The 14,874-nt window shown below is 38.3% G+C and overlaps 3 protein-coding genes across 3 annotated transcripts in view; 2 read left to right on the top strand and 1 right to left on the bottom strand.

The window, feature by feature from the left end:
* Nucleotides 1-14,874, bottom strand: part of LOC145890420 (protein NLRC5-like) — a 327,828-nt gene that overhangs the window by 40,521 nt on the left and 272,433 nt on the right. The gene's annotated exons all lie outside the window — the stretch shown is intronic.
* On the top strand, nt 1,967-5,231 carry LOC145890257 (glutathione synthetase-like). The gene is made up of 9 exons (XM_082981277.1): nt 1,967-2,095; nt 2,302-2,450; nt 2,508-2,577; nt 3,182-3,501; nt 3,669-3,750; nt 4,045-4,233; nt 4,594-4,675; nt 4,806-4,992; nt 5,126-5,231. Exons 1-9 carry the CDS (start codon nt 1,967-1,969, stop codon nt 5,229-5,231), a joined length of 1,314 nt encoding a protein of 437 aa, XP_082837403.1.
* On the top strand, nt 6,305-10,855 carry LOC145890256 (glutathione synthetase-like). Its single transcript, XM_082981276.1, has 11 exons — nt 6,305-6,421; nt 6,740-6,980; nt 7,556-7,752; nt 7,964-8,112; nt 8,170-8,239; nt 8,822-9,249; nt 9,309-9,375; nt 9,659-9,847; nt 10,222-10,303; nt 10,434-10,620; nt 10,750-10,855. Exons 1-11 carry the CDS (start codon nt 6,305-6,307, stop codon nt 10,853-10,855), a joined length of 1,833 nt encoding a protein of 610 aa, XP_082837402.1.

Below are 14,874 nucleotides of genomic sequence, written 5' to 3'. Positions count from 1 at the left end.
ACTAAAACATGTGTGTGTGGACAGGATAAACATGGTAAATGATTGACAGACAAAGATATTCGCGACAAAGTAGACACACTTTTCTTAGCAAGACACGACATCTAGCGGCACACGTTTCACAACTTTTGTTAAAATTGAATAACAGAAACGGTGTTCGTGTCTCTAATAAGGTATTTCGTGGGCGTTGTATAATCTGGCAACATACCCCACCTTTCAAGAAAGGTGTAGGAATGATGTCAATGAAATACTCGGATAAAGTCACTTGGTCGATAGGTGGGTATTGAAAAGTGCGCTCAATGTTGTGCTCTATATATTTCTACAAACGTCAACGCTTTTGCATTTCATGAGTATATGCACAAAGATTTTGCATACTCCGCATTTGTTAATTAAACGTTTAGCAGAGTTGTATACTTTTAATAAGAAGCGTACTTTCCTCATCAGGAATTTTTGAAATTTGTTGAGGACAAGTTTTTACAGGAAAAATGTGACTGTAATTTGATTTGACAGCGATGCTTAAGTTACTTTACTTTTGTTAAGGACGCTTTGTTGAAATCTGAATACCTCATTATGTTAATCAAAGAATCTTCCGATTATATACTCCCGTATTTGGAAGTGGCAGGAAGTTGGAAGAACCGATTACCTTGAAAAGCAAATTGAACAAACAATACGAAACTGTGACACCGAAAGGGACCGATTGTATTTTCGCCATTTTTGCTCTTCACCGCAATGGACATTTTTTGGATAAACCTTTGGTAAGAATACAGATGTTGGTGAAAAGCTCACATCTACAAACAACTGAAGCACCGTTGCTAAAGTCACAAATCATAAACTGTTTATTTATCTGTTGGTTCAGATCACAAAAAAGTTTCTAATTTGACAAGAAAAATGCAATTGAATTCACCAAAATTGGAATTGAATTAACCAAAATCCTAACACTGACATATATGCTTCTCCCTGTGGCTGTTTCCCCAAATTAAAAACTTTGTATTGTTTTACATTCAGTAGTTGAACCCAGAGAGATTTACGAAGGAAAAGATCGCCAATCGATCTCCACATGCTTTCCTACCATTCTCCGCTGGTTCAAGGTTGTTTTCACAGCTATGTTAATGTGCACTGCAAAGCGTAAGCACAAAATTTCCTTTAGCCAAATTCTTACAAACACAAAATTTCTTTCAGAAACTGCGTTGCTCATAACTTCGCCATGAACGAAATAAAGATATCGCTTGCCCAAACACTTCAACGATATCTGTACTTGGATGAAGAAACACCAGAGCCTATAATGGAGTCACTCATTACGTTGCAAATCAAGAACGGAATTTATATCACACAAATGCGTTTGTCCCAGTAAAACCACGAGTAATGATTCTGAAACTGTATCAGCAGTAGAGTTAATAATGGTTTCAGTTAAAACAGCGTTTAAAATTTGCCAATTGCGACATTATCGTTCGTGCAGCAATAATTATATATTATAATAAAGACGATCAGCGTATTTTCTGTTGAATGAATTTCGCTTAACAATCTAGTTACGTTTTTCGAGTGGCGCTTGCAATGCAATCAGTTATGTCTCTGTTGGACCGCAAGAGCACGGTTATAAGAGCATTATCTATCCCTGAGCTACCACATTTTCATGCTGTGAGACAGAAACAAAGCCCTTTTATCAATTAGGTTTATAAGTTGATTTAGCAGCTGTGCATGGCACTAAAAGTTTTCAACCTTCGTATTTTGCTGAAAACACTGCTGGAAGTCCTTCATCTGAGGTATTTTAACTGCGTTGTCGCAATACAGCGTTCTAATATTGGAACAATACATTTTATATCACAACGGGTGAACTTAATCGCTATTGCGAAGTCAGCGAACTGTCAATGAGTTACCCGCCCAATCGTGAGTTTTAAGTGTATGTCGGGGGACGGTAAAGATTGACAGACCAGATCATCACCGTACAAACAACAGGCAGTTACTTAAGGCCATGACACAACTATTGGAAAAAATGATTGAAAGTGTTGATGTTACTGATGAACTTGTAGAGGATGCTGTAGATTTTGCCATTGCAAACGGAATATTGTTACACGTTAGAAATCCATCCGGAAAAACAACGGTAAGCTTCTTTTTCCATAAAATTGTAATTTGTAATGCTTTCAGATTCATTGAAAGTAACAAAACCTTTTTCCTGTTTATTGTGTAAAGGCTATTATATAACTTGCGTGGTCAATTTTATTTTCATCAGACAATTTCAACAACGCTTTCTTGTAGATCTCGTTTCGGGCAAAAAAACTTACTTCGTCAACAAAAATGTTTTTTCAGGGTGTTTTAAATCACCGCCCGTTTACACTTTTTCCAACACCAGTTAGCAAAGACGTTCTTGGCGTTCTTCTGTCTCTCCAGATTGACGTCAACAAGTTAATGCATCGTGTAGTCAATAACACGCAGTTTATGATAGACAACTTGCAGGAGTAAGAAATGTTTTTTTCAGTTTTTTCAACAATCGGTTTAAATAAATTTATTTTTAGAGTTGATGACGACTTTACTCAAAGATTGCTTGAGATTTTCAAGCATGGAGCAAGCATGAAAAAACATCAGGCATGTTCGTTTCGGTCAGATAATTTAATATCGCAATGCGGAAAAGATTGTCATTACTTATAATATGTTAACTGAACCCAGCTTTGAAACCAGTGCACACAAAAAGCACCACGATTTGTGCACAAAATTCAACGAAATGAACTATTTCTTGTAATGCGTCAGCAGCCAATATATCATTTTCTTTGCAACGTGAAATCGTGGTGCTTTTTGTGTGCACTGGTTTCAATAACTTTGTGCAAGGCATGCCCGAAATTTGTTTGCACAGTTCGTTGTATGCTCGTATCTCAAGTTAGCCGGCTTCATGAAATCTTTGACATGAAGAGCGATTGCGTTTGTTTGCTTTACTGTGTATTTTCCACTCAACGAAGATAACCACCGTTGAACAGGGAGCATATTAAATATTCTGCATCATCAAAAGCAGCGCAAGTCCGTTGTTACATAACCCAATTTCGTGCGTGTTTGTAATTATTTACGTACTTTATACACTAATATTATGTTGCAGTTGCTTCCAGATATATTTTATTTTAATAATCTGTCCTTCTGGCATAATTAACAGGTTATTAAAATTGTTGCACTTACACTATCAAAAATTCCCTAATTCCAGGTTCCCGAATTGGCGTTGATACGCACGGATTACATGTTTGACTTTGATTTCACAACCAAGAAGGTCTGCCCGAAACATGTTGAAACCAACACTATTGCTGCTGGCTTGGCTGGTGTTGGAACGCAAAAAATTCGAGATGTTCATTCCAGAGTGTTGAAAAATGTACAGCTATCGCATCTAACACAGCAACTTCCTGAAAACAGGGCTACAGCCAAATTGGCTAATGGTTTGGTTAACGGATGGAGAATGTTTGGAAACCCAGACGCTTGTATTGCGTTTGTAGTGGAAGACAACGAACGAAATATTCCTGACCAACGAATGTTGGTATACGAAATTAACACTTTGGACTTTAACATTAAAATCAAAAGAATTGAGTTCAGTTCTTTGCCAGGACGTTTGCGTTTGAAACCAAATGGAACACTGTTAATGTAATGTTTTGTATAGCGTTGCCTATTTTCAATTTAACGAAAATATTTTGTTGACATAGTGATGATTTGGTGGTGGGAGTGGTGTATCATCGCGGAGGGTATCGGCCAGAACATTACAGTGAAGAGGTGCGTGGTTTGATGGTAAATCTGAATATCTCTGGGCCACGCTTACGCATAACCGGCAAATCATTTAATGCAATTTCAGTAGTATACTTTTTCACCAACGCATATTGCGTGCCTTTCATTTTTAAATCAAATCATTTTTATTTCTTGAACACCTGATGCGCACACGAACAATAAACATTAGAATTAAATGGCACAGGTACTGATAAAGTCTTACTGTTTGCCGCAGGATCGCAGCCAGTATCACTGTAATGTGTCGTGGCCGCCGCATCGAATGTTCAAAGGCAAATTAATCGAACAACATGTGTATAGATTTGGAAAGCAAGACAAGACATGGAACTTAGCAACGCCATAAAGTGTCCATCTGTTGGTCAGCAATTATTTGGCTGCAAGAAGATGCAAGAAGTGCTTGCTAGACCTGGGGTGTTGGAACACTTTTTGAATCAAAAAGCTGCAACGACAATGAGACGAACCTTTTGTGGCTTTTACTCCCTTGAAATGGTAACTTCATGTTTTGAGAGCTGCAGACAGGGTGTACACACTGTTTCGACCTGTCTCATCAGTGTAGTTGTTGACTGTGGCACTGAGCTAGCTTTTACAATAGCAGGTAGATGGAAAAGCGAGCAGTTTCTTGGCCGCAGTGTGCTCCACGGTGGTTCGTCTGTGTTGATTTGGTACTCAACGAATCGACGTTGACCGAAAGGTACCACAGAGTGGAAATCTGTGTGCCTGCTAGTGTAAAGCTAGCACAGTGTCACAGTCCACATGTCGAAACACTGTGTACACACTGTCTGCAGCTCTCAATGATGAATGTGGCTTTTTTGCACATATAACTTCATCTTTTTTTTAACCTATTCTTAGGGCAGAGAAGGAAACTTAGCCGTTAACATGGCCATGAAAGACAGACACAGCTATGTTTTAAAACCACAAAGAGATGGTGGAGGTACAGCAAAATCTAATCAATTTTTATCATAATTTTTTTCTATGCTAGAAATATGCATTTTTTCGTAATATTTTATACAGTTATGCCTAAGGAATGAACGTAAGTATAACAACATCAGTGTTTTAAATAGGAAACAACTTATACGGCAATGAAATGGTGAAACTGTTGGAAGAAATAGGATCGGACAGAAAAAGAAGTGGTTACGTTTTAATGGATCTAATACGACCAAAACCAACCACGAACTTCATTATAAGCGATAGGAAAGCCACAAAAACAGAAATCGTCTCAGAACTTGGAATATACGGAGTTTATTTGACGTGGGTTTTTGAACGGTGTAAAGAAAGCAACAGTGCATTTCTTGAAAGCACCAAAATCACTTTGATTCTGACAACGAATTTTTTTGTGTACGTCATAACGTTAGTGGACTATTTATTTGTTTATGTTTTTTAGGTCTGGAGGTGAATTGATTGAAAACTATGCGGCAGGCCATCTGTTTCGTTGCAAGCCAAAGGACTGTCGATTGGGAGGTGTGTTCGGTGGCACACTGCTCTTCTAGTAGCTTTTTTACATTAACGTAAAAAAGCCATTTTAATTCATATTTATGCAATTTTATTATTTGAATGCGTAATCATCAAGTGAATGAATAAAAATGTATTCATGCGATTCTTCAAACTTTACTGTTTTCTTCAAACAATTCTGAAATGATTTGTAAACATTTTTAAGCATGTCAGTTGTAATGTTTGTGTTTGAGAAAGATTTTAAAGTAACGCAAAGGAATACGACAAGCTCCTTTTCTGTCATTCCTGAAGCCAAAACGAAGACACAACATGGGCGTCGCTGTGATCGTCATCGCCATGATGTTATTTGGCAACATATTCTAGCTCAGGTTCGCTTGAAATGCACAAAAGAAACAAACAGGATAGTCCATGCACAAAATTAAAAAATATAAACATCACGCTCACAATAAAATAGAAAAGAAAAAATTTAGGATTTGTGTCTGGACAAACATTTGTGCTTTAAACATGTCTCGGTAATGAACAAATTAAGTTAGGTCTGAAATTTGTTTGCACAGTATCTTCGTTTTTCGCTGGAGCGTTACACATGCTTTTGTAGTCCCCTCTCATAACGTATGTGAAACAAAATTAACAAAAAAATTTTGTCATGGCATAAGCTGTTTATTTGAAAAGAACATGCGCCTTTAAACAATTTACTCATGCTCAATTGTGAGAGAGAAAAGTACATCATGATCAGACAACTGACAAACGGCGCTATCACTGGTACACGTGCGCTGAAGAAGCCCCGACATCAATTAAGAGAAGCGCCGTACGCATGAATTGGCACTGATTTATCCGCACTGATTACAGACAAACATGGCAAATATTTGCTCAGTTAACTTTGCCAATAACCGCAAATGCCCACAGGCGATGATATGGTTTAAATGGCAATTTCGCCTAGATCACGTTCCTCCCGAAAAATAACACGCGAAAATGTGCCAGTTTCCTGATAAGATTATCAGAAAAGTAACAAGCATAGAGTCGTATTTAACGCCTTTCGTTTATTTCAAACCATCAAAGAATCTTCCGATTATATACTCCCGTATTTGGAAGTGGCAGGAAGTTGGAAGAGCCAATGACCTTAGAAAGCATATTGAACAAACAGTACGAAACAGTGATACCGAAAGGGACCGATTGTATTTTCGCCATTTTTGCTCTTCACCGCAGTGGACATGTTTGGGATAAACCTATGGTAAGAATACAGATGTTGGTGAAAAACTTACATCTACAAACAACTGAAGCACCTTTGCTAAAGTCACAAATCATAAACTTTTCATTCATCTGTTAGTTCAGATCACAAAAAAGGTTTCAAATTTGGGAAATCCAAAAAAAATAAAAACAAAACCAATCGTTAGGTTCGTCGGCATCGCAACCGTACAGCCCAGCTTGGCTACAAAGACTTGGCTGCAATGCCAGTGAACCCAATGATCAAAATAATATAGCTGAGATGTCCAAGTTTTTGTTGTGACTGTTTCCCCATATTAAAAACTTTGTATTGTTTTATATTCAGGAGTTCAACCCAGAGAGATTTACAAAGGAAAACATCGCCAATCGTTCTCCACATGGTCTCCTGCCATTTTCCGCTGGTTCCAGAAACTGCGTTGGTCAGAACTTCGCCATGGACGAAATAAAGATATCGCTTGCCCAAACACTTCAACGATATCTGTACTTGGATGAAGAAACACCAGAGTCTATAATGGAGTCACTCATTACGTTGCAAAGCAAGAACGGAATTTATATCAAACAAATGCGTTTGTCCAAGTAAAACTACGAGTAATGATTCTGAAACTGCATAAGCAGTAGAGTTAATAATGGTTTCAGTTGAAACAGCGTTTAATATTAGCCAATTGCGATATCATCGTTCGTGCAGCAATAATTATATATTATGATAAAGACGATCAGCGGCTGCTTAATCAGCGTGTATTTTGTTGAATGAATTTCGCTTAACAATCTAGTTACGTTTTTCGTGTGGCGCTTCCAATGCAATGAGTTATTTCTCTGTTGGACCGCAAGAGCACAGTTATAAGAGCATTATCTATCCCCGAGGTACTTATTTTCATGCTGTGAGACAGAAACAAAGCCTTTTTATCAATTAGGTTTGTTAGTTGATTTAGCAACTGTGCATGGCACTGAAAGTTTCCAACCATCATACTTTGCTGGAAACACTGCGGGAAGTCCTTCATCTGAGAATCGTTATCGGAATACAGCGTTCTAATATTGGAACAATACATTTTTCATCACAACGGGTGAACTGAATCGCCATTGCGAAGGCAACGAACTGTCAATGAGTTACCCGCCAATTCGTGAGTTTTATGTCGGGGAACAGGGAAGATTGACAGACCAGATCACTACCGGACAAACAACAGGCAGTTACGTAGACAGTTACTGAAGGCCATGACACAACCATTGGAAAAAATGATTGAAAGTGTTGATGTTACTGATGAACTGGTAGAGGATGCTGTAGATTTTGCCATTGCAAACGGAATATTGTTGCACGTTAGAAATCAAGAAGGAAAAACAACGGTAAGCTCCTTACTTCCATAATACTGCACAAATAATTCGTAAAGCTTTCAGATTCATTGAAAATAACAAACAAAAATTTGTACATTGTGTATAGGCCATTATATTACTTGCATGGTCAATTTTATATTAATTAGACAATTTCAACAACGCTTTCTTGTAGATCAGCATAATCCTCTAAAACTTCCTACGTCAACAAAAACGTTTTTTTCAGGGTGTTTTGAATCACCGCCCGTTTACACTTTTTCCAACACCAGTTAGCAAAGACGTTCTTGACGTTCTTCTGTCCCTCCAGATTGACGTCAACAAGTTAATGCATCGTGTAGTCAATAACACGCAGTTTATGGTAGACAACTTGCAGGGGTAAGAAATGTTTTTTTCAGATTTTTCAGCAATCGGTTTAAATACATTTATTTTTAGAATTGATGACGATTTCACTCAAAGATTGCTTGAGATTTTCAAGCATGGAGCAAGCATGAAAAAACATCAGGCATGTTCGCTTCGGTCAGATAATTTATTATATGTAATGCGGAAAAGATGGTCATTATTTTATATGTTGACTGAACCCAGCTTTGAAACCAGTGCACACAAAAAGCAAGCACCACGATTTGTGCACAAAATTTAACGAAACGAACTATTTCTTGTAATGCGTCAGCAGCCAATATATCATTTTCTTGCAACGTGGGCGGGATAATTTTGTGCAAGGCATGCCCGAAATTTGTTTGCACAGTTCGTTGTATGCTCGTATCTTAAGTTAGCCGGCCGCAATGAAATCTTTGACCAGGAGAGCGATTGAGTTTATTTACTTTGCTGTGTATTTTCCACTCAACGAAGATAACCACCGTTGAACAGGGAGCATATTAAATATTCTGCATCATCAAAAGCAGCGCAAGTCCGTTGTTACATAACCCAATTTCGTGCGTGTTTGTAATTATTTACGTACTTAATACACTAATATTATATGTTGCAGTTGCTTCCAGATATATTTTATTTTAATAATCTGTCCTTCTGGCATAATTAACAGATTATTAAAATTATTGCACTTACACTATCAAAAATTCCCTAATTCCAGGTTCCCGAATTGGCGTTGATACGCACGGATTACATGTTTGACTTTGATTTCACAACCAAGAAGGTCTGCCCGAAACATGTTGAAACCAACACTATTGCTGCTGGCTTGGCTGGTGTTGGAACGCAAAAAATTCGAGATGTTCATTCTAGAGTGTTGAAAAATGTACAGCTATCGCATCTAACACAGCAACTTCCTGAAAACAGGGCTACAGCCAAATTGGCTAATGGTTTGGTTAACGGCTGGAGAATGTTTGGAAACCCAGACGCTTGTATTGCGTTTGTAGTGGAAGACAACGAACGAAATGTTCCTGACCAACGAATGTTGGAATACGAAATTAACACTTTGGACTTTCAGATTAAAATCAAAAGAATTGAGTTTAGTTCTTTGCCAGGACGTTTGCGTTTGAAACCAAATGGAACACTGTTGATGTAATGTTTTGTATAGCGTTGTCTATTTTCAATTTAACGAAAATATTTTGTTGAAATAGTGATGATTTGGTTGTGGGAGTGGTGTATCATCGCGGAGGGTATCGGCCAGAACATTACAGTGAAGAGGTGCGTGGTTTGATGGTAAATCTGAATATCTCTGGGCCACGCATACGCATAACCGGCAATTCAGTCAATGCAATTTCAGTAGTTTACTTTTTTTTTAAAATCAAATCATTTTTATTTCTTGAATACCTGATGCGCACACGAACAATAAACATTAGTATTAAATGGCACAGGTACTGATAAAGTCTTACTGTTTGCCGCAGGATCGCAGCCAGTAACACTGTAAAGTGTCGTGGCCGCCGCATCGAATGTTCAAAGGCAAATTAATCGAACAACATATGTATAGATTTGGAAAGCAAGACAAGACATGGAACTTAGCAACGCCATAAAGTGTCCGTCTGTTGGTCAGCAATTATTCGGCTGCAAGAAGATGCAAGAAGTGCTTGCTAGACCCGGGGTGTTGGAACAGTTTTTGGATCAAAAAGCTGCAACGACAATGAGACGAACGTTTTGTGGCTTTTACTCCCTGGAAATGGTAACTTCATGTTTTGATAGCTGCAGACAAAGTGTACACACTGTTTCGACCTGTCTCATCAGTGTACCTGTTGACTGTTGCACTAAGATAGCATTTAAAGCAAGTAGTTTCTTGGCCGTAGTGTGCTCCACGGTGGTTCGTCTGTGTTAATTGGTCCCTAGTTTGGTACCCAACGGATCGACGTTGACCGAAAGGTACCACAGAGTGGAAATCTGTGTGCCTGCTAGTGTAACGTTAGCAAAGTGCCATTGTCAACAGCTGCACTGATAAGACCTTACAGGTCAAAACAGTGCGTGTACACACTGTCTGCAGCTCTCAATGATGAATGTGGCTTTTTTGCACATATGACTTCATGTTTTTTAACCTATTCTTAGGGCAGAGAAGGAAACTTAGCCGTTAACCTGGCCATGAAAGACAGACACAGCTATGTTTTAAAACCACAAAGAGATGGTGGAGGTACAGCAAAATCTAATCAATTTTTATCATAATTCTTTTCTATGCTAGAAATATGCATTTTTTCATAATTTTTTATACAGTTATGCCTAAGGAATGGACGTAAGTGTAACAACATCAGTGTTTTTCATAGGAAACAACATATACGGCAATGAAATGGCGAAACTTTTGGAAGAAATAGGATCAGACAGAAAAAGAAGTGGTTACGTTTTAATGGATCTAATACGACCAAAACCAACCACGAACTTCATTATAAGCGATAGGAAAGCCACAAAAACAGAAATCGTCTCAGAACTTGGAATATACGGAGTTTATTTGACGTGGGTTTTTGAAAGGTGTAAAGAAAGTAACAGTGCATTTCTTAAAAGCACCAAAATCACTTTGATACTGACAACGAACTCTTTTGTGCACGTCTTAACGTTATTGCATTATTTGTTTATGTTTTTTAGGTCTGGAGGTGAATTGATTGAAAACTATGCGGCAGGCCATCTGTTTCGTTGCAAGCCAAAGGACTGTCGATTGGGAGGTGTGTTCGGTGGCACACTGCTCTTCTAGTGGCATTTTACACTAACGCATCAACGCCATTTTAATTCATATTTATGCAATTTTATTATTTGAATGCGCAATCATCAAGTGAATGAATAAAAATGTATTCATGATATTCTTCAAACTTTACTGTTTTTTTTGCACCAATTCTGAAATGATTTGAAAACATTTTTAAGCATGTCAGTTGTAATGTTTGTGTTTGAGAAAGATTTTACAGTAACGCAAAGGAATACGACGAGCCCCTTTTCTGTCATTCCTGGAGCCAAAACAAAGACACAACAAAATATATTGTCATGACATAAGCTGTTTATTTGAAAAGAACATGCGCCTTTAATCTTTTACTTTGCTCAACACCACAAAATTCCCCTGCATGTTTCTTTGGTTCGGGAATTGGCACTGATTTATTCGCACTGATTACAGACAAACATGGCAAATATTTGCTCAGTTAACTTTGCCAATAACCGCAAATACCCATTTGAAACCACTTAATGCCCACATTTTGCTCTTTGTTGTGCGGTACCAATACACGTGATATAATGTTTTGCTGCCGTTTCCCACAAAAATACGCGGATAGGAATTGTAGGTCGGTTAATATTAAAGTGGCAAACGATGTACATTATCCTTTATGTCAGGTTATGTGATCACCACCCACTTAAAGACCAGGACATAGGAGATATGAGAAGTTGACTTCGCAAACATTAAAGATTAGGTACAACGTTTACATGAAGCATGGGGGTCAAGCTTCGTGTCAGACGCCCACTCAGGTCAAGCATTAAAGTGCTTAAAGGCCGACCGTAACAGGTCACCAGTTGTTTGCAAGCCGAGTTTTTTTGTTTTGTGCTAAACCAATCGTTGTTCTTGCTTGCAAGGCGATGAGCCCTACTTTATCCAGGACTGATGCTACCACTCAATTTAACCTAAAGGAAGTGGCTATAACTCTTTGTATAATGAGCGCTCACGGGTCATTCCTGCTGAATTTGCGATTTCGTACATGGTAGGTAGGTCTACGTGGCAAGTACCTTAACCTCTTAACCTCTTGTCATCCGCATTGCCAAGGGAGCAAAGAAGTTGGCGCGAGCTTTCACAACATTTCACCTCAGATGGATTTTGTAATGAGAAAAATATATTTCGCCTTTTTGGAAAGGCATCATCAGTTTCTCCAACTGCCAAAAAGGAAACACAGAAAGGAAAAGTTGAGTACCCACGCAAAAATCCATCTGAGCTGTGTACAGATTGCTTTGCGAAATTTAATATATAATTATATCGATACGGGGAGCGATCGACAGCCTGCAAGGGGCCTTCGGTTTTAAATTGATCCAGGTTTCATTCATAATCACATTGGTGACCAATTTGGTTAGTGTTTTTATCTTAATGGAGTGAACCAATTCCTCTGACTTGCAGTGACGATAGTTCTTACCAAATAATCAAGGACATCGTCAAACCAAAAACTTCAAGAAAAGTCAACATCATTTGCCGTTGTCGTGCGATAAAAAAACATTCAAGTCTTGCAAGGAACTTTACTCAGCTGACAAAAAACTGGCAGATGCTGTCGAAGCTTCCAGCACTGTTTTCCGCCGAGATATGGATAAGGTAACAACCTTATTATCGTTGAACCAGAGCTCAGGGCCGGCGCGTCCATTAGGCGAACCAGGCAACCGACTAGGCTGCACATCCTTAAGGGGGTAGGCCTACATCACTTCGTAAAAAAACACCCGATCCATGTACTGAAAATTACATATCGGGATAACCTAACCGATTTGTTCAATAAAACCATGCTGTTTGCCACAGCAATTTAATAATCAGTAATTTTTGTTGCAGAAAGTAGTTTAACAGCCCGAAAAAAATTAAACAAACGTAGTGGGCTCAGAGCAGTAGGAAACAGCTTCACTGCACGAATACTATTATTACGCTGTTGAAAAAAAACAACAACAAATCGCAGTGAAACAAAACAACCAACTTTTATACGAAAGAAGGGACATGAGCCATGAGCCGCCAAGTGGTTGTTCAAACGACCCCAATATGCTTTCACATAGCTACATTGCTTGAGAATTAAATACGAAAGATAAAGGCAAGCAAGAAATATTGGCGTTTAACTGCAATTCAGCACGTTGTAAGGCTGGTCAAAAGTATCACCTATAATGGCAACATATATAAAGGATGGTGGATTGTATGCATGGTGAAGAAACACCTCAAAGATGCGTGCTGGAAATTCTATGGGTTTCAATCCCAGAATGGTTAAATGAAAGATGATGAAGGCAAGTTGAGCAAACCACATTTCATGAACCGGATACAAAATCTTTCAGCTTCGTGCCTGTGTAGAATTAAACTGCCTTAAAAATAACTGCTTGTCATATTGTTGTTGGAATAGAGGTTGTTGCGCTTTTGAGCGTGTTCTACGTAATCTCCGTGTGTCTGGCACCAATCAGGTATAAGAATATTTCAATGAAGATGGCTCAAACGTATATGGTAACAGTCCATATGAAACTACAAGAAATGGAATGGGTGGAATTACCACAGAATGGGTGAATTCACCTCTACCTCCCCCAGAATAACACAGGCAAATAATATAGGGGAACTACTCCGAACAATATATGCGCATATCTTGTACGAGACTTCAATATTTGTGAGTTAAAGCATTGAAGCTAGCACTCGTTACAATAATAGTGTGGTTTTTAAAAAACATTTCGTCCCTAAACTAAATTAATTTACAGCGGGTTAATCTGTTAAACAACTTGGATCGTAATAAGTTATCCAACGGTGACGATGACAGATTTTTCAGAAGATGAAATAATATATTGTCTGGTGCATACCGCAGTACACTTAAAATCGTGCCCTGACGAATCAGTGAGCTACACGAACTGAAGTCTATGAATGTTCCAGCATGTAACATGGTGAAAATAAGACAAGAGTTCTTGAAGCAACATTAAAACATACACTTTTACAGAATTTTACACAACTTAATTATGTGAATAAGAAAGTAATATGGAGACGACTGCATTGCTTCAAATTTGCTTGTTCGATCGATCTTCAGGATTCCCGACAATTTAATTTATTTCAACGACTTCCTTTTAGTGTGAATAAGGAGGTGCTGGTTTCGATTGCTTATATTGCTGAACAGTTTCGAACAAAATTTGCACTTGTATGGTTTCTCTCCAGTATGTGATCGTGCATGGATTTTGACCTCAAACTTTGATATAAAACATTTTTCACAAATATCGCAACGAAAAGGTTTCTCTCCAGTATGAATTCGAACGTGTCTCTTTTGGTTGCTTACATTGCTAAATCCTCTTGAACAAATTGTGCACTTGTATGGTTTCTCACCAGTATGAGTTCGTACGTGTGCATTTCGTTTCCAAATATGGCTGAACAGTTTTGAACAAATTGTGCACTTGCGTGGTTTCTCTCTAGTATGTGATCGTCCATGGGTTTTGACCTCAGACTTCGTTCTGAAATATTTTTCGCAAATATCGCAACGAAAAGGCTTCTCTCCAGCATGAGTTCGAACGTGTCTGTCTCGGTTGCCTGCACTGCTAAATGCTCTTGAACAAAATGTGCACTTGTGTGGTTTCTCTCTAGTATGTGATCGTCCATGGGTTTTGACCTCAGACTTTGTTCTAAAACATTTTTCGCAAATATCGCAACGAAAAGGCTTTTTTCCTGTATGAATTTGTAGATGAACTCTTAGATGTCCTTTTTGAGCAAATAGTTTTTCGCAAATCGTGCACTTGTAGGGTTTTTTTCCAGAATGAGTTCGTCTGTGGATTTTGACATCCGTAGAAGTTCTGAAACATTTTTCGCAAACATCGCACCGAAACAACTTCTCTCCAGTATGAATTCGTTCATGCCTATTTCGGTTGGCTGCAATGCTAAATTCCTTTGAACAAAGTGTGCACTTGTATGGTTTCTCTCCAGTATGAGTTCGTCTGTGGATTTTGAGTTCCGTAGCAGTTTTGAAACATTTGTCGCAAATTGTGCATTTGAAATGTTTTTTTCTTCCTTGTGTCCGCACTCTTTCGTCTTGATCACTT

The sequence above is a fragment of the Ascidia mentula genome, chromosome 2 (genome assembly GCF_947561715.1).
Source record: "Ascidia mentula chromosome 2, kaAscMent1.1, whole genome shotgun sequence".
In the NCBI taxonomy this organism is placed as follows: Eukaryota; Metazoa; Chordata; class Ascidiacea; order Phlebobranchia; family Ascidiidae; genus Ascidia; species Ascidia mentula.
Note: the sequence above shows the minus strand (reverse complement) of the source record. Positions and strands in the feature narration are given on the sequence as shown.